Raw genomic sequence first — 24,379 nt, forward strand, 5'->3', positions numbered from 1 at the left:
AACTATGGTCACTTGCAAACCAAGAAAACCAGTTTCTGCACTCTAGAAATGAAAACACAGAAGAACAACTGCTTTACTGCACATTTTAATCATTGTGATCTGTGAGAGAGTTCTGTATGGCACCTTTAGAGACAAGAAGGTCAAGCATGGCTGATTTCTCAGAGCTAACAGGTATTCAGCTACTTAACAGTGTATTGCACCCCTGAACTCCAGAAAAAGCCTGGCTACAAACCAAAATGTTCTGCTGGCAGCATTCAGAATAAGAACAAGCCAGTGACAGCAATGAGTTGGTCCCCAGAGAGCAACACAACGTTGTGCCCTTCCCACTGAAGAACGGCACATTGGGAGAGGGAGGGAGTAGCTGAGATGCACAATTCACCAGTGGGTCATTATACAAGCTCATGCCTGAAGCACAAGAGGACCGGACATCGGTGCAAAAGCAACATGCAGGAAGAGGCGGCTTTGCTTGGCCATTTGTCTCACTCCACAGGCCTTTGAATCTTAAGCCGCTTCTGTTCCAATGCCACTTTGCAACTGTTCTGTGCCACTAGACAAAGCCCCATCACATTTCATTGCTTCACTTAAAAGTGTAGCCATGTGCTTGTTCTGGACATATTGAGAGGGAACAGGACAGTGCCACCATCAAGAACATGAATTTTTCTATGGGTTTCAAATCCAGTGGCAGCTAGACAGTCTCAGTATTCTCATACACACTCTCATACACACACACACATGGGCCCTGGGAAGTAGGTATTTTTTTAAAAAAAGGAGCAGACGCCAGCAACGTGAATTCTACAGTAAGATGGCAGGACACGACTTGTGGAGAAGCACAAGTAACAGCACCAATGAGTCTGCTTCCTCAGACTTCTTTTAAGCCACAAGTATTGCAACCACATTATCATTCACTCAAATAAGCAAAAAGGAAACAAGTGTGTGCTGGCAATGGCTCAGAGACACAATTGCTGTTCTACAAACTCTCAAGCTGCCAGCAGGAGAAGCAGGTGTCTCCCACCACCTGCCTAGGCTGAGCAAGCCAAGGTACCATATAGCTTGAGAGACGGGGCTGTAGCTGCACAAGAGAGGGGTGCCCTGGCAGGACAGCCCTCATTCCCACATGATCAGCAAGGGGGACACATGTCCCCTGCGTCCTGTGGGAGGGGAAGGAAAAATGAAACCATACTGTCAGCTGCATATCTGAACGGGCAGGGGCACCTGCATGTGTAAGCAAGCACGCACCCTGCCCTCCCACCACCAACTTGCCGAGCTGGTTGAAGACACCAGCTGCCTCTGCGTTCCTTCATGGCATCAGGAGAGCATCAATGGCTCAGAGGAGCACGAGCCCTCTTGGTTCTCCTCAATACTGATATTTCTCTTGAAAGAAACACAGCTGAGAACTGCCAAAATCCTTAAGGCTTCAAAGAGTTTTAATACGGTCAGGATCAGTCGTGCGGTTCGAGGCGGTTCTGCCCCACTTTCCTCTTCGGGGCCAAAGCCCACCCCCCCACCCCCCACTTTAGGTAGAGTGCAAAGGGATGACGAACTTGCAGCCGAAAGGCGAGTGGTAGTTTATCCCCACCTCCTGGAAGACTTTCTGTGGAATGCCGATGTCACACAGGTACACGCGCCCAGCCCTCTCACCTAGGGGCAGTGGCAGCCCCAGGGACAGAGACCATTTGGCGTCGATCCCTTGCTCCATGTCATTCACCGGGGGGTCCAGGCTGAGGACGGGGGCTCTATTTTGGTTGGCCCAGTCCACAGCAGCCTTGTACCAAGGCTGGTCCCTCAGGAAGGCATTTTCATGGCAATCCAAGCAGTTTATCACCAAGTCAACTGGTGAGTCTGGAAGATCTGGGGAGCGGGAGGAACAAGAGAGCACTTTGTCAAGTAGAAACCTTACAAGGGACTTTAGGAAAGCCTCCCCAAGACTCTTCTAGCAGGCTGACCAGCCGTCAGCAGAGCCCTGCGGGATGCTTCTAGGAGGCTCAGAGAAGACGACATGCAGGCAATGCTCCTCTCCTGCTTATAGCAACTGGGCCCCAAAGGCAGGCTGCCTATGAACAGGAATGTCCCTTACAGACAGCAGGACTAACACCCACCCATAGATCCGTCCTCTACAACTTTTTCAAAGCTCCTTTTGAATAAAGTCTAAAATAGGCGTGTATTTCAAAGCCCCAGGATTTGGTTAGCAGCTCGTGCAACTGACCCAACTCGTCTCTTTCCAACTAAAGAGTTCCCTACAAGTCTAAAATAGCTTATAAATAGGTATAAAAATAGCTTAGCTCCTTGCCAGTAGATGGCGCTGCTGCATTAGAGGTTGCCTCCACAGCCCCACAAAGATCACATTAGCATCTACTCCCTGTCCTACTTCATCACTTGACCCCCATAACCTATACAAAGCCAGGATGCAGTGGCAAAAGTGCACCACTTCAGTCCCCGGGGAGGGGAGATGGCAGTACTAGATTCTTCTGCTAACAGAAAAGCAACTGCTGTTTCCTTTCTGGGAAGCTGTGTGCTTGTGCTAAGCAGCCATGATTTAGCTTGGGCAGGACACATGGAGTGGGCCAGTGCACACTTTTATCTTTCTTTATTCAGCTAACTTGAGGCTTTGGCAATATAGCAAATACTTGTTATTTCTATATATGTAGAAAAACTATTCATGGCTGTACCCGGCTCACCTTTGACACTGGACACCTGTTGGCCTTGGGTCTTGCTAAAAAGTGTCAGCTCGTTGGTGATTGATTCCAGCATCTTGACAAAGTTGGGAAGGAAGAGAATGACATGCACATCATGATTGGAAAGATGCCGGCCACAACTGATTCCCTGGGCCCCCTTCACGTGAGGGCCACACAGCAAGGCAACCGTGGGTCGCTGGTGAATGTTTTTTGGGTTCAACCTGAAAATTAGATGTACAAAGGGTCTTAAACATCAAAAGCGGTTTCCTCGAACAAAAACTTGCCTTCTTAATGGGAGAGGAGATACTTTCAAAATATTTAAGATGCATGCAACCAAGGCTCAGAAGTTAAGACATACAAGAGTCACAATAACTCTTCAATCACTCCATAATTTCCCAAACAATTCTCTCTTTATTCAGAAAGAAACACCACTGAATTCAAATGCAGTTTTCTTCCAACTAAGCATGCAAAGGTTTGCAGTGTCACAAGGGCACGTGTTAGCAAAACGCAGCATTGCTGATTAGGAAGCTAGGTTTTAAAATAATGAAACTGCTTAGTGGTTTTTAAAATACTGGAATAACAATGTTTTCTTGATGATCAAGGGAGAAATAAATCTAATGTTTAAAGCTCACAATCCCTGTGTAACTTCCAGTTTTCTCTTCTGCTTTGCAATCAGCCAGGCTGCATCACTGCCAAACAAGTTTCTGGGTCAGGTCGCTTTGAGGTAATCTCACATGGAGGGACTGGAACAACTGCTCTCCAGAGGAAGTAGACCAAGAATCAGTTCTTAGGGACAAAGCCCTAACTTGGCTAGTTTCTTTCAGAGCCAAACGCCCAGCACAGAACGACAGAGGTGTAAGGACCCCAAGGACACTCTCTGTAAGTTCAAGCCCTTGTAGAAATTCATCCACAAAGCCAAGGCCTGCCATGAGCAGGAGCTAACAAGGCAGATGACACCGGATGAGTTAACACATCAGCTCCAGGTGCCTCACAAAGAAAGCCATCCCAGGCACTACAAAGAATTACACTCTGAACACAGTTCCTGTGTCTGATTGGCAGGGAACCAAGAACAGCTCAAAGCCAAGACCCAGGCTTCCAATCCACAATAATAGCCATATGGCTAGACTGGCTTGCAGCACGACAGGTCATGTCATTTAGCATTCTGTGAAGCATGTAAAATCCAGTGAGGCTTGCTACTTTCTAGGAAAGGTCTTTTACCTGTTGGGCCCTCCGAGCAGACTCAGGGCCATCTGGCTGGCACATACCCCCGTCATTTCCAGTCTCCGTTCAAGGGTGAGCCCGTATTTCTCTGCCACCGAAAGAAGTTTTTTGTGAAGCTCATAGGAGATACTTGGAACGACCAGCCCAGAGTCTGAAATGAAGAAGGGAGGGAGCCATTTGTTGGGAGATGCTTGGCAAAAACAGCATTGCTCTTCAGGTCCAGAGCCTGAGCCTGAGACAGCACTCACATGCTCAGTTTTTGCATTAAGAACTGGACCATTCTAAACATGGTCACCCAACTGCCCAGAGGCTTTGGGACAAACAGACACAACCAACAGCTGTATAACTCACATAAATTTCAGTTAACCTGTCAGCGATCCCATTTCTATACACCAGCATGGAAACAAGTCTACAGGAGAGAGGTTTGCATCATAAGTGTGCATGTCACGTCTTGGGATTATAGGATACCAAAGGCTAGTGCAGCAAACTGGGGAAGACAGAAGGGTAACATCTAGTAACATTCAAAATGCAAAGTTTCTGGTGAGATCACACACACACACACACACCCCTTGAAGTGTGCCTAGAATTGTCTTTTAAAAAAATGCTGATGAAACCTTCAAGATCCAAAATTCTATAGACATGAAATGAAGCATGATATGCTTTACGGTAATCTGTGCTCATCAGTCCTTTGCAACTTCATGCAGATGTAAACGGAAGCTTCTGAAGTATGAAGAAGCTGCTTTATATAAAGCCCAGCTGTTGACCCACCTTGATCAATACTGCCTGTTCAAGCTGGCAGGTCTTAGACAGTGAACCATCCCCAGGGCAGGATCAATGAGCTGCAAGGAATAAACCTTTGCTGTGCCACTGAGTGGTGATCCTTCCCTGCCATATATCCAAACCTATCTAAGCCCACTATCTACTCTAGAAAGGCACTGGGCACTCCAATGTCTCAGGCGGCCTTTCCCAGCTTGGCTATCCGTGTTCCAAGGGCTCTGGGTCCGAAGGCACCAGAGGCCACCACCTCGCTGGAACAAAGCATGTCTAGGTCTGATCAAGTGCCTGAACGGGGGATTTGATCCGGCACTTGATCAGGCGCCACAGGCACACTGCCTTGGGTTCAATGATGGGGGGAAAGGCAGGATGTAATAGAGTGCAATACAAGAAAGCAAATATAATTTATACATTTTACTTCACTGGAGATGCCTGGGACTTAACCTGGGACCTTCAGCACATAAAGCAAGCCCTCTACCACTAAGGCTAGAACTTGTGGGTATCCAATGAAGCTGAGTGTTGGAAGGTTCAGAAGGGATACAAGAAAGTCATCCTTCGTGCCCTGCACAGTTAAAGCGATGGAACTTGCTCCCACAGGAGGCAGTGATGGCCACCGAACTCATATGGCTTTAAAAAATTAGACAAGCTCACGGGGGATAAGGCTACTGATGGCTACTAGCCATGACGGCTATGCTCAGCCTCCAGTTTGTTGCAGCAATGCTTCTGAATACTAGTTGCTGGAAACCACGAGGGGAGGGGAGCCCCTGCACTCGAATCCTGCTTGGATGTTTCCCACAGGCAACCGTTCAGCCACTGCGAGAAGAGGGTGCTGGACTAGAAGGGCCATTGGCCTGATCCAGTAGACTCTTAAGTTCTTACCGCCGAGATATGGCTCTCCATAAGTATGTGTTTTGTTGTGCTTTCCTCTAGCTCTTCTCACCATATTCAGTATAGCTGTGCTTAGCGCAACAGATATTCAGCAATGACACACGCATGCACATGTTTTTTGAAACACTCACCTCAAAGTACAACCAGAGTCCCAAATCTAAGTAGACAGGAGTGTGTTTTCTCACAGCCATGTGGATGACCCCAGTGTATGCAGTTATTATAGGGAAAGAGTACTGCTGCATCTAGCTCAGAGCTGTCTGCTCTGACAGGCAGTGGCCACACGGCACACATCCTCTTTATCTACCCTTCTTTGGGTATGCATTCTACTGAAATCAGTGGAACATTCTTCCAGTCAAGGATGGTTAGGTCATCATAGCAACACAGAATCCTTAAATGAGGCTGTATCAGTCCTGCGAGAAAAGCGGCTAGTCACTCAAAAACAGGGTTCCCTCCAGGTGTTCTTGGACTGCAAATCCCATCATCCTTTACCATTGTTCAAGTTGGCTGGGGCTGATGGGATTGGCAGTCCACCTATGGTGGCTACACCTGCTCTACATAAACAAAGAGCTCTGCGGAGTCCCACTCCACGGAGGGCCAACTGAAGTTGAAATGTCAAGGTTTTGGTTTGTTTTTTTAACAGCCCCTGTGACCGACATGGGAAAGGCAAACTGATTTACGCAACTTGACCTTGCATGTTAAGAACCAATTAAGATAATTGTGTTGCCTTAATCAGTTTTATTGCATGCAGCACCCATGTTAATGCTAGTGTGTTATTTTAACCAGCTTCAGGGTGGTCCATAGTCTGGAGAAAAAACCCAGAACATTCAAAGTCAATCTAGTCTCACAGCATTCACCAGCCTCCTTGCTTTTCAAACAAGGTTCAGCAGTAGTGTTTTGCTTGTAAGCAAAGACTCTCATAGCAATAGCTTAAGGGACAGCTATGTCTTGGGGGTGGGCAACATATTCCCAGGTTTGAACTCACACTACCTGATCTGCGATGCACAGAGGTGATTTTCACGTTTTGCAACACAGTTTTCTAACCAGGCCTCGGCTAACTCCTGTCAGATCCTTTCAACTTCTGTGTCTTGTACCATGTGGAATATTCCTTCCTTCCTAGTAACAGTAATCAACCCCCCCCCCCCCCCCCGGCTCAGTTACTTTGCAACAAAGCTGATAAAGAAGCTGCGTTCTGAACATTTTAGAAACGGTGATGGCACATAAGTATTTTTAGAAATAAAACAATGAGCAGCCCTGCCCTGCTTGATCTGAACAGCACATCTAGACCAGAGTGTTGTTTCCTCCAGTGATTGGCCAGATGTCTCCAGGAAGCCCCACAAGCAAGACGAGAATGCAACAGCCCTGCCCAGCAACTGGCATTCAGTGCTGCCTCCAAACATGGAAGTTTCATGGCCCCATCACAGCCAGTAGCTGCTCAGATCTATCCTGAATTTTGCCCAATTCCCTTTCAAAGCTTTCTGTAAGCTGGTAGCCATCACATCTTGTGGCAGCAAGTCCCAGAAAGGCTGAATGAAGGCATGAAAACAGATAAGAGAGAAGGTTTTCAAGAGTGAGTTTCAAATAGTTCTAAGAAATCTGCAGACCAGTTCTATGCACTATTGGATCAACTTATTTCAAGGAAACATCCGAACAGGGATGACAGAAGTACCATCACATTGAGATGTTCTCCTGAGCAAGATCTGCTGAAATAAATAGGAGCGGCATAAGGGGACTGTTCTGTGTGTAGAACTTCTTTGCAGGATTGCACACATTTAAAGGAAGCATTTTGGTTTTGCTGGGTGGGCACAACCTGCAAGAAAAGAGGACCCGCATGGGTGTCACCACGTGCCCACTCTGCTAGTGTCTGTTTGCCTTTGGGAACTCTCCATGCTCCACTCTCCCCCATTCAAGGGGATGTTGTTTGAAGTGGAGGGAGAGATAAGGTGTGAGATTACACAGCATTGTTGCGTGCAATCCCAGCAAAGCAAGAACTCTGTTACACTTTGCCCTAATTGATCTTTGGCAGGAGCGTGCAAGTACCAAGAGGACTTCCTTTCTCCTCACTCACGCAAAGGACAACTTGTCAGACCGGCTTATCAAAACCAGACCAGACCGTGCTAAATAAACTCAGGGTGGAAGGCAATCTAAGAGGTAGCGTGTAACTCTGGGAAACAACAATAGTGCCGCAAATGAGGGCTGGACCAAAGCCAGGCTCAAATTACACTTGTGTTAGAAGGTGGATTGTATTATTCCATAATTAAGGTAATAAAAGCAGATTGAGCTCACATAGCCTGGTGCAGAACACTGGAAGGGACACTGCCCACTCCTTCCTTGTTCTGCTCCTTCCCACCCTCATGGCTGCTCATTTCCTTTTCCTCTTGTGAAGTGCTGTGCTGTTTGGGGTTTGCCTTGTCCCCATCAATGCCACCTAATAGTTACAAGCAACAGTAACAAAGCAGAAGCATCACTCTTCCTTTATAAGAAACACTTTCTTGCACTGTTCAGCCTGGACACTGAGGTTCAGCTCCAAGGGTCTTCTGGCAGTTCCCTCACTGCAAGAAGTGAGGTTAATGGGGAACCAATCAGAGAGCCTTGTTGGTAGTGCCACCCGCCCTGTGGAACGTTCTCCCATCAGATGTCAAGGAAACAAACAATTATCTGACTTTTAGAAGACATCTGAAGGCAACCACGTTCAGGGAAGTTTTTAATGTTTGATGTTTTATTGTGCTTTTAATATTCTGTTGGGAGATGCCCTGAGTGGCTGGTGAAACCCAGCCAGATGGCCGGGGTATAAATAAAATAATAATAATAATAATAATAATAATAGGCTGCAATAATACTTCCAGTAGCTTGCAAAGGAGGTCAGTGTCACCATTGTCTAACTGTTTGGGGGGCCACCAAGGTTCAGGGTTTGGGGATGTGTCTGGGTCCAGCACTGACAGCCAGTATGGCGTAGAAATTGCACCCTGCCCTCCCACTGCATACCTGGTACCCTCCAGAAGTTGCTGGAGTACATTTTCCATCCCTTCTGACCACTGGCCATGCTGGCTGGGGATGATGGGAGTTGGAGTCCAACAACATATGGAAAGTGTGAGCTAAAGTTGTCAGGCTAGGACCAGGGAGACCTGGATTCAAACCTTGCTCAGAGAAAGTGGCAAAAACAGCTGAATCCAATCCAAATATGAGCAGCAACTATGGCAGTAAAGTTGCAATGAATGCAAGTATTTTAAGGACGGAAGCTCAGAAAAGGAAAAGCTAGGGCAGCACAGTGGCTAAAGGCATGACCTGTGAACCAAGAGGCCAGTCCTTCAAGTCTCACCTCAGACATGAAAGTCACGGCATGGCCTGATTCAAACCCACTATCCCTCCTCATCAGCCAACGCCCCTTCAGCCCCTGCAATGTGGGGTGCTACTGGCCTGCTCTGCAGAGCTGCTGTAAAGATTACGTGAATATATGTGAAGCCCTGAAAGTTCTATATTAAAGCCAAACACTCATAAACAGTCACATCTTTGCATGCTTACCTACCTATGTGGGAGACGGAGTGTTTTTGATCCAATCCATGAAAGAAAAAGGGCCGTGCAGCACAGAGCAAGTGGCCCACCACAGATAAAAACCAGAACAGCCACATTTGTATTAAACAGACATTCCCTTTCAAATCATCCCTCAAAGAAGCCGCTGTGTTCAATTTTAAAAAGCCAGCATACCAGTGCAGAATTCTTTGCTTGCCTGGGGCACAGTGATTCTGCGATACACGATAGGCTCAGATTCCAAGATATTCTCATCATGGCGATAGCGTGCAGATCTCTCGTTTGGAGTGCCTCTTGAGCGAGTCCCACTCTTCCTCTCGTAAGTGTCAATCTCCTCAAACACAGCTGCCTTGTCAAAGAGGGCCAGGTTCCCTTCAAAATCAAAATCTGTATCTGGGATTTCTTCAATGTCGTCCCCAAAACACTCGTCGTCTTTGTTCTTCATCTGCCCATTCTTCACACCACTCTTCTTTGGAGTCACCTGGTTTGGATGGCGGCTACTGGAGGACCCTGAAGTAAAGGACACGGCAATTCAAGGATTAGTCAACAAGGAAAGCAGATGTTTATGAAAACAAAGAACACAAACTGTCGACTGCACAAGATGGATTCTAGACTACTTTGCCAAGTGATGCAAAGCCACCCACCACACTGTGTTTCAAACTGCCCATAAGGCCAGTGTTTGAAATTTCCCAAGCGCCAGGTGCATTTTTCTACTGGTGTGGGTCCAATTGTAACCAGGTGTAGATTTCTGAGCACCAGGTTGGCAACTGACATCTCCAACAAGCCAGCTGATTCATGCGCAGCAAAAGGTGCACGTATTGTTCTTCTGTACTCCCACAAGAATTAACTGGCTGGCACGGTAGGAAACTTTGCTTCTGTGCTACTGCACAAGCTGCAATCCTAGGCACACTTTCTTGAGGGTAAGAAAGCTCCTCTGACATGAGCCAACAGTGTGACGCGGCAGCTAAAAAAGCCAATGCAATTCTGGGCTGCATCAATAGGAGTATAGCATCTAGATCAAGGGAAGTAATAGTGCCAGTGTATTCTGCTCTGGTCAGACCTCACCTGGAGTACTGTGTCCAGTTCTGGGCACCACAGTTCAAGAAGGACACTGACAAACTGGAACGTGTCCAGAGGAGGGCAACCAAAATGGTCAAAGGCCTGGAAACGATGCCTTATGAGGAACGTCTAAGGGAGCTGGGCATGTTTAGCCTGGAGAAGAGGAGGTTGATATGATAGCCATGTTCAAATATATAAAAGGATGTCATATAGAGGAGGGAGAAAGGTTGCTTTCTGCTGCTCCAGAGAAGTGGACACGGAGCAATGGATCCAAACTACAAGAAAGAAGATTCCGCCTAAACATTAGGAAGAACTTCCTGACAGTAAGAGCTGTTCGACAGTGGAATTTGCTGCCAAGGAGTGTGGTGGAGTCTCCTTCTTTGGAGGTCTTTAAGCAGAGGCTTGACAGCCATATGTCAGGAGTGCTCTGATGGTGTTTCCTGCTTGGCAGGGGGTTGGACTCGATGGCCCTTGTGGTCTATTCCAACTCTATGATTCTATGATTCCTCTGGGCATGGAGAGGACTACTCCCAAGCAAACACGCCTAGGAGGAAAAAGGGCAAAGCGTGTTTCTCCTTGGGCCTACATTGCCGAGCTTGCTCAGCCCTGCGTACCTATCTCTCACGAGGCAGTTTCTCGGTGCCTCAAAACAGCCACGCTGGGCCACCCAGGCCACCCTGAGAATCGCTTCTCCATTGCAGGGCGAGGCTGGGCTCTGGCAGTAGACCAGGGCAGCGGTGGCACATTCTTTCGAGGTGCACTGGAGGACAGACGCCTCTGCCACAGGTTTGGCTCGGCTTCCCCAGGTCCACTTAACTGTAGTGTGAGGGTGGCCCCATCCACTTTTCATGTGGGTGCCACCCTGCATCCCCCTACCCTTCTTCCTTGAGGAAGAGCTGCCCCTTCCCATTTTTTTCTATCATGATCAAAACCAGCACTGCATTTTGAGGCCTGGGCTAGAGCCTTGTTAACCTTTTGACAATTCAGTCCTCTATCATCACATCAAGGAAAGTAAGTGCAGGGCTGAGTGCAGAGATATTTGACTGTTCTGCAACCTTTCCAAAGGACACCCAAATGGAACTCAGACAACATTTTACAAACCTCTGCCTTAGTCTATAGCTTACACCATTTCCATTTCCACTGTGTGTGTTTCTCCTTGCATACAGGGACATGTGAATTGTTGTAAGAGCAAACTACAGTCAGGCAATTTAGTTGGCATCACAAAATCATAGAATTGTAGCGTTGGAAGGGCCCAGAGGGTCATCTAGTCTAACCTCCTGGGGACCATAACCTAGATTTAGGATGCTATTTGACACCTAGCTTATATATCCAAGTTTCTAACACTGCATGAGACTTGTCTGTCTGACCAGCCTATTCTTGTTCCTTTCAGAACATAGTTCACTCTGCCTCAATGACTCAGACACTATCAATGAAAAACTGTTGATCTTGCCCAGTTGCTCTGTATTGTCTTGCTCTCCCAGTGGGTCTCTGGGAGTCACTGCCAGAGACATTTAGAGCACATGGATGGCACGCAGCTAAACCAAGAAGCCCACTGCCACTCTTTCTAGCACCAACTTTCAAATGGGAAAAGAGCAGGGGATTATCCCTAACTTCACATGGGGGAATGGCACAGGGACAGATCTTAGCAAACTCAAGTTTTGGCTTGGTTACCAAGGCCAACAAAAAGTTATGGACATCTAGGAAACGGTTTGACACTTGTTTTCCAGGAAGACCTTGCCTGGTCTCTCCAACCCCTAAATTTCCACCCTTACCTCATCCAACAGCATGAGTTCAGAAAAGCAAAGCTGACAGAAAGAGGTCAGCTCAATCATGCAGCCCCCCTGTTTACGTGCATTCAAAATGTGTGCAACTATGTATACATGCAGGCATACGCAAACTCGGCCCTCCAGATGTTTTGGGACTACAACTCCCATCATCTCTGACCACTGGTCCTGTTAGCTAGGGATGATGGGAGTTGTAGTCCCAAAACATCTGGAGAGCTGAGTTTGCCTATGCCTGTATGCATGCATCGCACTGAACCCAGAAGTGAGCCAGAAACATCATAAAGACAACACTGAAACATCACTGAAAGAGCAGGGTGGGATGTTTGCAGGCTTTTTCAATGGGTTTCAATACATGATTTCACTGACGCATGCGGTGCCTCGGAACTTAACACCTGTGTAAATGGGGGGCTGCCTGTATACTCTGCTGCTGCCACTTCCAAACTAAGTGTTTAGATATTTCCAGACTCATCTGCAAACAAACTGTGTTCTACTTCACAGCTCCGTCACCCCCTCAAAAAACAAGGACATAAAAACACCCACAGTGGCTGATTCCAAAGGGGATGGGTGGACAGCCTGCCAGGAGTCTAAATGCTGACAGAACAAAACAAGCCACAAAAGCAGGAAAAACAATAGTCAGAACACTCTCTATGGGCTCCCATGAGACATCCTGAATGAAGGCCAAGCTCTGCAGCTCCACCAGAGTTAAATACACAGTGATTGTGGAGGTCAGCCATGTAATCCACCCTCCTGACAACCAGTTCTGAAAACTTGCTGACAGCTGCAACCAAAAGTGACACCACTTGCATAACTTGGCCACCATAAATATGTTGTTACGTCCCTGAAGGACCAGTCAAGCTCTGAAAGGGCTTATATTTTTGACACAGGTGGACAGGGATGGTGGTTGCATGAAGCTTTTGGGTCTACATGAGGAAAAGCAATTGGAGTGAGTAATCTAACAAACAGGATGCAAACAAACATCTGGAAGCTATGCCACAAAACCAAGGGATCCACTGTGAGTAGCTACCAATTAATTAACTGCCCTACCAATACTATTATATCCAGTGGGCAGAAAAAGGAATGGCTAGTCTGAGAAAGCACTTACAACCTTCCTACCCCACTCAAGAGGTGTGGGATGTGGTGTTCCAACCAAGGCTATGTTACACTACTCCAAGTGTAGCCTGCACATCCTCAGCAGGCCTACCACTAAGAGTGGGTAAAGCTGTGCCTCTTCCACACAGCACAAGGCAATCAGCCAAAATGCTGGGACAACAAGAGAACTCTAAGCCAAGCTAAACACAGTCAAAACAGTAGATGGGCTGATAAGCAGACTTTACAGGGGCTTGCCTTCAGTGGGCCATTTGCATGGAGTAGCTTACCTCTAGAACAGTTGGTTGTAATGTCAGATGTTGCACAGCTGAGAATTCAGTTTGGCCACCTGCCAGCAGCCAAGGAGTCCCTCCCTTGGAAAAGGTAAACAAGGGCTCCCAGACAGATTCAGTCATTACAGCCAACAAGCCAAGCACATGAAGCCTCTGGCAAGCCGTCTGCCTTCCTGCAAAACCCTTTCCAAGGCTGCCCTGCCAACCCCAGTCTGAAGCAGGCAGGACCAGCCCTGCACGCAACTCATTGTTGTGTAACCCCAATGCTATTATTTATTGATTCCTTTTGCACAAGCATTATAAAGAGGTAACTTTGCCCCTGCCTTCAGCATGCACGCTACAGGGCATCTAAAGGTCAACAGCTGCTCACTCAATGCAGGGCACCACCTCCAGCAATAATAACACTCAGCCACACTGCACCATCACCTTCCTTGGGTTTTCACAGCCAGCATCTTCTAGTCTATTTAACCTCATGCCCAAGATTCTAACCTAGAACGAGGATGCACAGTGCAGGTACAAGTGGCATATAAAACAGCTGAACCAGTCTTTGGATATTTGCATAGCTTGTGCTCTCCACAACCTGTTAAATGTTTTTCTCCCTTGAAAGCTAGGCAACCCTGACGGGGCAATATAGTCGGGAAACTAGACAGGATCCATCCATCCAACACTGACTGGGAGGTTTTTAGAGAACATATAAAGGGATCCAGATTTTCTTCCCTTCAAACTCAGTTTTATAGAGCTTATTAGGAAACTAGAGTAAGCAAGTGTTTCAAGTTAGAAAGACTGGGACAAACAAGTTTAAACTAAAGAAGCAAGATTTGATTCGAAAAGGAGATGATCTAGAAACACTGCTTATTTTCACCACAGGACCAAAGAGAAGTGAATAAGTATAAGAAGCTGTCATAGATTAGCCATGTCACTGTTCCACCTAGTGCAGTGTCTGCTGTTCTAACTGGCAACAGCTTTATGGGGTCTTAGATAGCTGTCTTATTACCAAAGATCCTTTTATCTAAAGATGCCAATAAATAAATCTGTTTATTCTTTGCGGTTAAGGCACACATTCTCCCTGTGAATTATGTCCCTTCCTGCATTGTCCTAACTGCCCCTCACCTGTCCGTAGAGCAAACTAATTTACAAGGTTATGGTTTAGGCTTAATGTTTGCACCACCTCAAGGCAGTCATGTTACAGCCCTAACATGAATAAACACATTTCTTTGGTGCTCAATATGAGAGTCATTCCTGAGTTCTCTTTGATCAAAAGGTTTTTTTACCACAAGTGGTTAATTTGCAGCAATGGCAGAACACAGGGGAACTGTCAGTGAAGCATTTGCACTCCCACTTACTAGGTAATCTTGCTAAACTAAACTTAATGTTAAGTTAAACTTTCCTTTCTGATTTGGCTGACAGTAACTATGGATGGCAACCTAGTAACTACGCCTGCCAACATAGCAGTTCGAAAGCACCCCCGGGTGCAAGTAGATAAATAGGGACCGCTTACTAGCGGGAAGGTAAACGGCGTTTCCGTGTGCGGCTCTGGCTCGCCAGAGCAGCGATGTCACGCTGGCCACGTGACCCGGAAGTGTCTCCGGACAGCACTGGCCCCCAGCCTCTTGAATGAGATGGGCGCACAACCCTAGAGTCTGTCAAGACTGGCCCGTACGGGCAGGGGTACCTTTACCTTTAACTATGGATGGGATGTTTTTATACAACATATAAAGGGATCCAGATTTTCTTCCTTTCAAACTCAGTTTTATAGAACTTATTAGGAAACGAGAGTAAGCAAGTGAGTCAAGTTAGAAAGACTGGGACAAACAAGTTTAAACTAAAGAAGCGAGATTTGGTGTTCACGGCTTGGCACATTTGCAGAGGTAGGTACAGACACACATTGGTGGTTATAATCTGCAGTTAAGGAACATTCAAGCATTGACTAGAAGTAAGATTCAAGTTAAAGGGAAGAGCAGTTTGAAAGTGAAGGATTAACAAAAAGACAGTTACTAAAGTACTGAAAGCCATTGCTCTGAAGGCATTACGGTCACCTATTACACGGCCGTTTACAGGCGCATGAAACATGAATAGCTGATACCTGGCATTTCTCACTTAAGCCACTGCAGACCAAACACTCCTGCAAGCAGGAATACTATGAGCATGACTATTTGCCCACAAGGCAAATGTTAATGAGCCTTTATGGTCAAGTTGATGACATCATAAAAGCCTCATCAAGTATGTCAGGACGAGTCCTAGGACATCTGCAAAGAAAACAGGCCTAGCTTCACAAATGGCATTTCATTACAGCCAAAATAGGCAAACCTATCACAGAACTGCCTTCTCTTATATCATCCCACAGCTGTTAAATCCTTCTCTCTGCACTTGAAACAGGGTGGAGGTTTTTATGTTGGGGGTGGGGCATGACACAAAAGAGAATGACAGACATTATGTTTTAAATGAGTCTTAGTGGGCAGTCAGGTGGGCAGACTGACCGCTGGAGTGCACTAGCAAAGGGAAGGCTCCCTTTTCTTATCTGAGTGCTGCAATCCCAAGTCTTCTCCTGATGGAAAGCTAGACAAAAAAGAGGGACTGGGGGCATGAGCATGATGAGGTCCTGTTTCCTTAGATTCCTTAGAACTGGGCCAAGTTCTCTAATCCTTAGATTAGAGAACTGGGCTAAAACAAACAAGATGAACTTTAACAGGGAGAAATGTAAAGTATTGCACTTGGGCAAAAAAAATGAGAGGCACAAATACAAGATGGGTGACACCTGGCTTGAGAGCAGTACATGTGAAAAGAGACCAGGGAGAAGAGTTGGTGGAAGAAGATTGGAAAAAATTCAAAGTATATTTACAGAAATATTGTAAAATTAATGAATGTTAGAAGGATGCTGGAATGAACTTACATAGCTATAGCAGAAAGGTTACAAAGTGTTAAGTAAAAATGGATGGTTAATGGGTCAAAGTGTAAAATTTAAGGTCAAATTGCGTTAAGATAAATCATAGAACAAAATCTGAGAAAGAGGGAAAGGACTTGCTGAAACAGTTAATTGAATTAGAATACAAAAAAGGGAGGTGTGAGGAAGTCGAGGAAACAAGTAAATGAAAGATAAAGATATGAAAATACCGGATGTGTTTTTTTAAAAAATGTTTTTGTTTTTAAATGTTTCTGTTTTTTCTTTTTATTGCTTTGTTGTACTGTTTTTTTCCTATTGTATTTTTATTTTTTTATTTTTTAAGCATTGTAACTTGTTTATTGTTTGCTTTTCTCTTTTTGTAATTGTTAAACTTTAATATCATTTAAAAAAGAGAGAGAGAGCAGTACATGTGAAAAAGATCTAGGAGTCTTGGTTGACCACAAACTTGACATGAGCCAACAGCGGCAGCTAAAAAAGCCAATGCAATTCTGGGCTGCATCAATAGGAGTATAGCATCTAGATCAAGGGAAGTAATAGTGCCACTGTATTCTGCTCTGGTCAGACCTCACCTGGAGTACTGTGTCCAGTTCTGGGCACCACAGTTCAAGAAGGACACTGACAAACTGGAACGTGTCCAGAGGAGGGCAACCAAAATGGTCAAAGGCCTGGAAACGATGCCTTATGAGGAACGGCTAAGGGAGCTGGGCATGTTTAGCCTGGAGAAGAGGAGGTTAAGGGGTGATATGATAGCCATGTTCAAATATATAAAAGGATGTCACATAGAGGAGGGAGAAAGGTTGTTTTCTGCTGCTCCAGAGAAGCGGACACGGAACAATGGATCCAAACTACAAGAAAGAAGATTCCACCTAAACATTAGGAAGAACTTCCTGACAGTAAGAGCTGTTCGACAGTGGAATTTGCTGTCAAGGAGTGTGGTGGAGTCTCCTCCTTTGGAGGTCTTTAAGCAGAGGCTTGACAAGCATATGTCAGGAGTGCTCTGATGGTGTTTCCTGCTTGGCAGGGGGTTGGACTCGATGGCCCTTGTGGTCCATTCCAACTCTATGATTCTATGATTCCTTGCTAACATGCCCAACTTCAGGACAGCTGCACACATCTTTGGAATCTGGCAGGTTAAGTCAAAACATGTCTTGCCAGCAAGAGGCTCCCTTCCCTTGCTGGCGTGCTCCATTACCGTATATCAAACTCATGCCATTCCAGGAAGGGGAAATGGGAGCACAAGAGTTACCACTAATTTTGGAAGCTGTCAGTACGCTACTCTGAAAGGAAGCTCTGTAACCCTCCCCAACCATTGGCTGGTAAAAGTAGATCACCCGTAAGCCAATGCTAGAGCCCACTTTTTGAGCATTTGTAGATATTTCTATACTGTTTTAAATTTAGTATATGCTCTTCAGAAGAGCCCCAGGTAGATTACAACACATTTTAAATGTGCTTGGGGGGGGTCATTGTTTTGTTGCTTCTGGTTTAAATATTTGTCCTTTTATCTTGCATTTTTATCTTGCGAATCGTCCTGAGAACTTTTGATGAAGGGCGGTATATAAACCTAACAAATAAAATAAAATAAACAATTTAGGATTCAGAATTAAAAACAGTTTAACAAAACTTCATACCCTGATTTATAAATGTACTTCCAGCTGACAGGCCCCATCTCAGCTCCCAGATAGGGAAATGGGTACAAGAATGGCAGTAACAATGCATGCTCAGGACAAAGAGAAAAAAGAGTGTCATGTGGCGAATGTACTCACATGAGTTGTGCCTCCGTCGAAAGCCTTTGGATTGGTTCAAGGACTCCATGTGCCGGTCCATATAGCTCTTGGAGCATTGCTGCTGCTGGGGAGAAATGGCAACCTCCTGGTTTTTAACATCTGTTCGCCTGGGGATATTCTGTGGGGCACTACTAGAAGCACCAGGTTTCTTCAGCAATTTGCCGGGGCCATTCTGGCTGGTACCCCCTGGACATCCAATGCCAGGAATACAAAGGTCAGTGTGCTGAAAGTCTCCACATTGCCCATTATCACCAGGGCTTGGAATCTCCAGGATCTTCAGTTCAGTAATGTCACCTGCCCTAAACGAAAGGAAGAGGCCCAAACAAGGTGTGATTTTGCAATAGTGCTTACCTCTACATCAGGCATAGGGAAGCTGTGATCCTCCAGATACCAGGATACTCCAGTTCCCATCATTCCAGACCTACGGCCATGTTAACCAACACTGATGGGAGATAAGGGTCCAACAACATCTTGGACAGCCTCTCCAGCCCTGATCTATTGCACCACAAAACCAGCTAGCTGACAAGTTTAGCAGGTGTAAAAATGTGTTAGAAGCTGTGCCAGTAACAACAGATACTTCAGTTATACAAGAGGCAATAACCGCAAAAAACTAAGTACCATCAAATTTTCAGGAATTGGCATATGCTAAGCAGATATGAGAAAAGAGCCAGTTTTTCAAATTGATCACATCATGAAACATAAGCAGGCTTCATCAAGCCATCAGTTATATTATAAATGCTGAAAAATTATTAGCAATTTTTTATGCACATCAATACATCATATCATACAGTCAATACCCCCTGGTAGAACTACTCTAATATTTGGGGAAAAGAAGGAAGGGAAGGAGAAAAGAGTATACAACAGCCCTGCTAGCCAAAGGCCCATCCAGCCTAGCACCCATTTCCCACAGAGATGAACAGGAGGCTCATGAGAAGCTCAGAAACAAGGTGTGAAGGCAATAATTGAGCTGGCCGTTTCCACCCAGTGACTGGCATTCAGTGGGATATTGCCTATCATCATAGAAGTTTCATAGCTGAAATTTTAGACACATTCTTTAGATTTGAAGTAAAAAATGAAACATTAGGAAGAAATCCAAGTGGGTGGAGGAAAATAACGGAAAGTGTAACAACTTCTTCCATTTCAGTCTAAAAATTCAGCTTTCAGACTATCACACTGGTATATTCAGCTCGGTATAATTGATGGTGGAGCATTACAAGGGTTGTGTGAATTTCATGCTGGCACTCAGCACAGGTACTTGGTACTGGGAAACCAATTCATCATTCACAGTATATTAGCTTTCTTTTTTTCTTTTCTCTAATATTACTAAGTTTGCAGTCCTTAGGAGTGCAAAGATAGGGGTAAAAAAAATCAAGACGCAGGCAAATCAGACATAATTGTCTAAACGCTAAGCAAGTTGTAGCATTCTAATGACAATAGTTAAGAAACCTTGCCACAGAATTTTGCTTCTTGGTGCAAAAATTTCATTTCACCACGGAACACTTGTTATTGTGGCCTTTTGTAAATGTAGCATGTATTAGATGTGCCGCCATTGTGCGATTTCTGTTCTCATCCTAAAGCAAAGTCATTAACCCGAGGTACTATTTTTGAGTTGGCGGAGTCTGTAACCTGAAGCGTCTGTAACCCGAGGTACCACTGTATACAAATACAAATTCTGTTCTGGGCCCAATGTTGTTCAATGTCTTTATAAATAACTTAGATGAAGGAAGGAGGAGGATGCTCAACCAATTTGCAGATGACACCAAACTGGAAGGGGTTGCTAATGCCGGAGAAGACAGGATCCGGATTCAATATGATCTTAAAAGATGGGAGAACTGGGCCCAAACTAACAAAATGAATTTCAATAGGGACAAATGTCAGTCTCTACACTTAAGCAGGAAGAACCCGCTGCACAAATATAAGATAGGGGGACACTTGGCTTGCTGGTAGTACATGTGAAAAACATCTAGGGGCCTTCGTAGATCAGAAGCTAAACATGAGTCAACAGTGTGATTCAGCAGCAAAAAAGGGAAGTAACAGTCCCACTCCGTTCTGTGTTGGTCAGACCACACCTGGAGTCCTGTGTCCAGCTCTGGATGCCACAATTTAAGAACAGACTTATAGAATTGTAGAGTTGGAATCTTCCACCATTCAGCCGCATTGGGTGACATTCATAGTGTTACGAAAGAGAGAGAAAATTCACTTAAGACCTCTAGCAAGCACAGGGGACTGCCAGGAGGAACTGTAGATACAGTGGTGCCCCGCAAGACGAATGCCTCGCAAGACGGAAAACCTGCTAGACGAAAGGGTTTTCCGTTTTATGAGCTGCTTCGCAAGACGAATTTCCCTATGGGCTTGCTTCGCAAGACGAAACGCCTTGCAATTTTTTTTTCCGCTCCCCCCTTTTTCTAAGCCGCTAATAGCCTTTTAGCAGCTTAGCCGCTAATCCTTTAATAGCCGCTAAGCCGCTAATAGCGCTAATCCGCTTAGCCGCTAATAGGGTTGCTTCGCAAGACGAAAAAACCGCTAGATGAAGAGAATCGCGGAACGGATTCTTTTCATCTTGCGAGGCACCACTGTACCAGTATCCAAGGAATCAGCCAGAAGGATCTGGCTCATTGAACATCTTTGCACCCCCAACCATCACACTTGTTAGTGCGAAGGAAATTCAGTATGTTTGGAGTGGGTTTTTTAAAAGTTTGCTAAAAAGGGGGAAAACAACTACCATGAACAAGAAGGGATGCAAGTATCATCACCAAGATTTGTTTTTAACAGTCTAGCCAGTTACCAGCCAGTATATCAAGATCTTTTAAGAGATGGCTCCAGTTTTTCAAATGTGATATGTACCCATTTCAGAAAAAAAAAGTTCCAATGAAAAGAAATGTTTTTTACATTGGAGTAGGAGCAAAGCTCCTTGGGGATTATCTTTTGGGGGCTGCATTGCCAGTGGTGGGCAGAGCTGAAGCCAAAGTGGGCAGCATCTTAGCCAATCCTTCCCTGTTACTTACTTCACCCATCCACTGCTACATTATCCATTCATTCTGTCTTAAAGGTAAAGGGACCCCATGACTGACTCTGTGGTTGTGCGCTCATCTCGCTCTATAGGCCGAGGGAGCCGGTGTTTGTCCGCAGACAGCTTCCGGGTCATGTGGCCAGCATGACTAAACCACTTCTGGCGAACCAGAGCAGCACACAGAAACGCCGTTTACCTTCCCGCGGAGCGGTACCTATTTATCTACTTGCATTCTGATGTGCTTTCAAACTCACCCCGTCATGGGGATTCGAACTGCCGACCTTCTGATAGGCAAGTCCTAGGCTCTGTGGTTTAACCCACAGCGCCACTCACATCCCTTTTCATTCTCTCTTACATCTTACATCCATTCATATGAAAGGGGCTGGTAACAATCCTCCTGGTCCCATATCATTCCCTACAATCCCTGCAAGTCTTCACTGTTTATAAAGGCATCAGAAGTTGTTGTTTCTTCCCCCACCCAACTTACAATCCAGTTGTTGCAAAGAGAATGAGAGAGACTGATAGCCAGGCAGAAAACATGTGGACTTGTGGTCAGAGCATGGGCAACACCACTTAAAAGGGTTTTTCCAAGGATACTGTGTTCCATGGTTGGGTTTCTGACCTACATGCGTGTGCACCTGCCAGGCTCCAGGTCTCTCTCCCTCTCAATTTCTTCTTGTGACAGCTGGATTGCAATGTGGAGAATATGAAAGGCAGGCAGACAGACAGAAAAGACAGCAAGGCAGAGGTATTGCAGATGCAGTGGAGAAACTGCACCATGGCAGCGATGAGCCTAATCTGGCCTGGAGGTTGAGAGCACCTCAGCTCCTGGTTTATGTACTGATTTGGCATCATCAGCCAGAATCCTGGGAATAAGAAAATGAGGTTGTGAACAACGTATCAGCAGTGCTCCCCTAGCCCACCAGCTCGTGGCAGTTTTTCATGGTTGATCTCGAACACTCGAACACTTAAACAGTCAGAGTCTAGAAAAAGCAGACAGGTGGGCCATTTACCTGAAGGTGACCTCTGGTACCAAACATTTAACACCATTATGGAAAGGCCGCTTTAAGGAGATGGTCTGGCTGACCTGATCCACAGCAGACACTCTTCCCTGATAGACTCCCAGGCTCTCTCCACAGTTGATTGAGACAATGCTTCCAAGCCAATCTGCAGCCATATTTTCCCTGATCACTGCAAAATGAAAGTGAAAAAAATGGGATAAAGTTTGCTGTTGTAGTCTGATTTTTTTTTCTTGCATCATAACACTGACCACCACTCCAAGGCTTAGCTTTCACTCCTTTGTACTTTCTCAATACTTTAGAACATTAAAAATCACTACAATGAATGAATACAATATATGTAAATTGAGCAACCAGAATGGATACAACACCAACTAGTCAAGTTAAAAATAAAAGTTAAAATTAATTTTTTTCTCCTTCACATTTTATTCAGTTCTTCAGGCATCTTATGTGATCTCTGTTGGTTTCCAATTAGTTTCCAGACTCTGGGGACTATCTGTAAACCTGTAAGTGGTTTGGTGTCAGGTTATTAGCAGGATCATCTTCTCCCACATGAGTCTGCTGGCCATTAATGATCAGAGGTCTTGCTCATTGTCCTGTTACCTTCCGAAGTGTGGCTGGCTGGGACAGAGGACATGGGTTTTTCAGTTGCAGAGGCCAGGCTGCAGAAGGCTTGTGGCTGAAAACTCAAGGGGCTCAATTTTTTTACCCTTCAGGGCCAAACGGTCAAGTCATTCCTGCTCTGAAACACTTTTAAGCCCTGTATCAGGTATTTTTTTTATGTCTGATGTTTTACAATTTATGTGTTTACAGTGGCCAACCAGATGTCACAATGGGAGGCACACAGGCAGTACCTGAGCACAAGGGCACCTTCCCCTCCCAGTTTCTATAAGAACATAAGAAGAGCCCTGCTGGATCAGGCCAATTGGGGGGGGGGGGGGCATCTAATTTAGCGACCTGTTCTCAGAGTGGCCAACCAGATCCTTCTTGTGGGAAACCCACAAGCTGCATTCATGCACAAGAGCTCTCACCCTAACTGGGATTCAGAAGCATTACTGCCTCTGAATGTGCAGGCAGAGCAGAGCCACTGTGGCGATAGCCCTCTCCCCCAGGAGCAGCCAAAGGACTAACCACTTTTTGTTTCAATGTTAGCTCCTTGGGGCAGAGCTCCACAGCAGCACGAGCTTACCTGTACGCTTCGCCTACATCACTCTCCCTCTGAAACACCATGAACATGGTCAAAAACGACAACAATAAACAGCTAACCCTCAACCTGAAGAAAGGCAACGTCACCAAGTTCGCTCGTTTTGTAAGCTCCTCGGGGCAGGGAACTCCCTCCCTCCGCTTTCTCGCGCGCCTCCCTAACTGCTGCCAGGCTTCAGGGACACCCACGGCGCCCACGGCCACTGGGCAAACAAGGGCAAACAAGGAAATGAAAGAACTGACAGGATGAATCCCTCCAGGGGCTGAGGGGGGAGGGGAAGTGACGTCACCTACTCCCTTTAACCTCCTGTGCTGGTTTGCAGGGGCCGCGCCGCTCGCGCGGGGGGGGGGGGGAACAGGGGACGGCGGCCCCTCCCCTTCACGCGCCCCCCGTCAGTTGCTCCCGAAGGGCCCCGAAAGAGGCCCCGGCGCTCCTCTCCCCCCACCCGGAGAGCCAGAGCCACGCCCCCCGGGCTTCCCTCCCTCGGCCTTTCCCGGTAACGAGGCGAGAGGTTTGAAGCGAGAAGGTAGGGAGGCCACTCGGCGGGTCGGTCGGCCACTCACTCACTCACTCGCTTCTGCCCCCTCAGAGCTTCTTCTTCTTCACACCGGAAGCGCCAGGCGTCCCGACGTCACTTCCGTCCGCTGCTGCACTTCTGAGGCAGCGTCTGTGGGGAATGCGCCTGCGCCGCTGCGCACGCGGGGCTTTTCATCCAGGCATGCGCAGAGCGTGTCCCGGGTGGAGCAGCTGCTGTCTCTTCTCTCGCTCGTTCATTTCTCCCTCCCCGCCGAGGAGCCCTCGCTGCGAGGCAGGCTAGGCCGAGCGAGGCGGCCACTGGCCCCGAGGGCACCGCCGAGTGAGCCTCGTCCAGCGCGGGATCCGAACCCCGGGCTCCCGGGTGGCCGTCGGGCGCTCTAACGCGGCGCCACGGTCCCTGCGAGCGCGGGAGGCGGGGTTCCTTCGCTACATCACGTGGAAGTTTTCGCGCGGAACTAGAAATCCATCCGGACAATTCTAAGTAAAATGCCCGCGTTGTACACCGAGGTAATTCTAATCTGTTTTAGGTATTTTTAACTTTTGTATGTTTTAAAGTAGGGTTGTGGCTTTTTCTTGATTTTACTGTTCTGTAAACTGCTTTGAGGCTTTTTACACTCAATT

The 24,379-nt window shown here is 46.4% G+C and overlaps 1 protein-coding gene across 6 annotated transcripts; it reads right to left on the bottom strand.

Moving 5' to 3' along the window:
- Positions 1-69: 69 nt before the first annotated feature.
- On the bottom strand, positions 70-24,130 carry EDC3 (enhancer of mRNA decapping 3). Of its 6 annotated transcripts, none has more exons than XM_028744312.2 (7): positions 23,793-24,130; positions 22,012-22,189; positions 17,968-18,287; positions 9,258-9,590; positions 3,891-4,044; positions 2,676-2,893; positions 70-1,848 (listed from the first exon to the last, which is right to left on the bottom strand). In XM_028744312.2, coding segments are annotated over exons 1-7 (1,539 nt in total). In that variant the 5' UTR covers positions 23,794-24,130; the 3' UTR covers positions 70-1,513. The 6 variants fall into 6 exon arrangements, with proteins under 6 accessions (XP_028600145.2, XP_028600146.2, XP_028600144.2 ...); XM_028744313.2 differs by having other exon boundaries at positions 23,789-24,130; XM_028744311.2 differs by having other exon boundaries at positions 23,785-24,130.
- Between the last annotated feature and the right edge of the window lie 249 nt (positions 24,131-24,379).

This window comes from Podarcis muralis, chromosome 9 (genome assembly GCF_964188315.1).
Source record: "Podarcis muralis chromosome 9, rPodMur119.hap1.1, whole genome shotgun sequence".
Lineage (NCBI taxonomy): Eukaryota > Metazoa > Chordata > Lepidosauria > Squamata > Lacertidae > Podarcis > Podarcis muralis.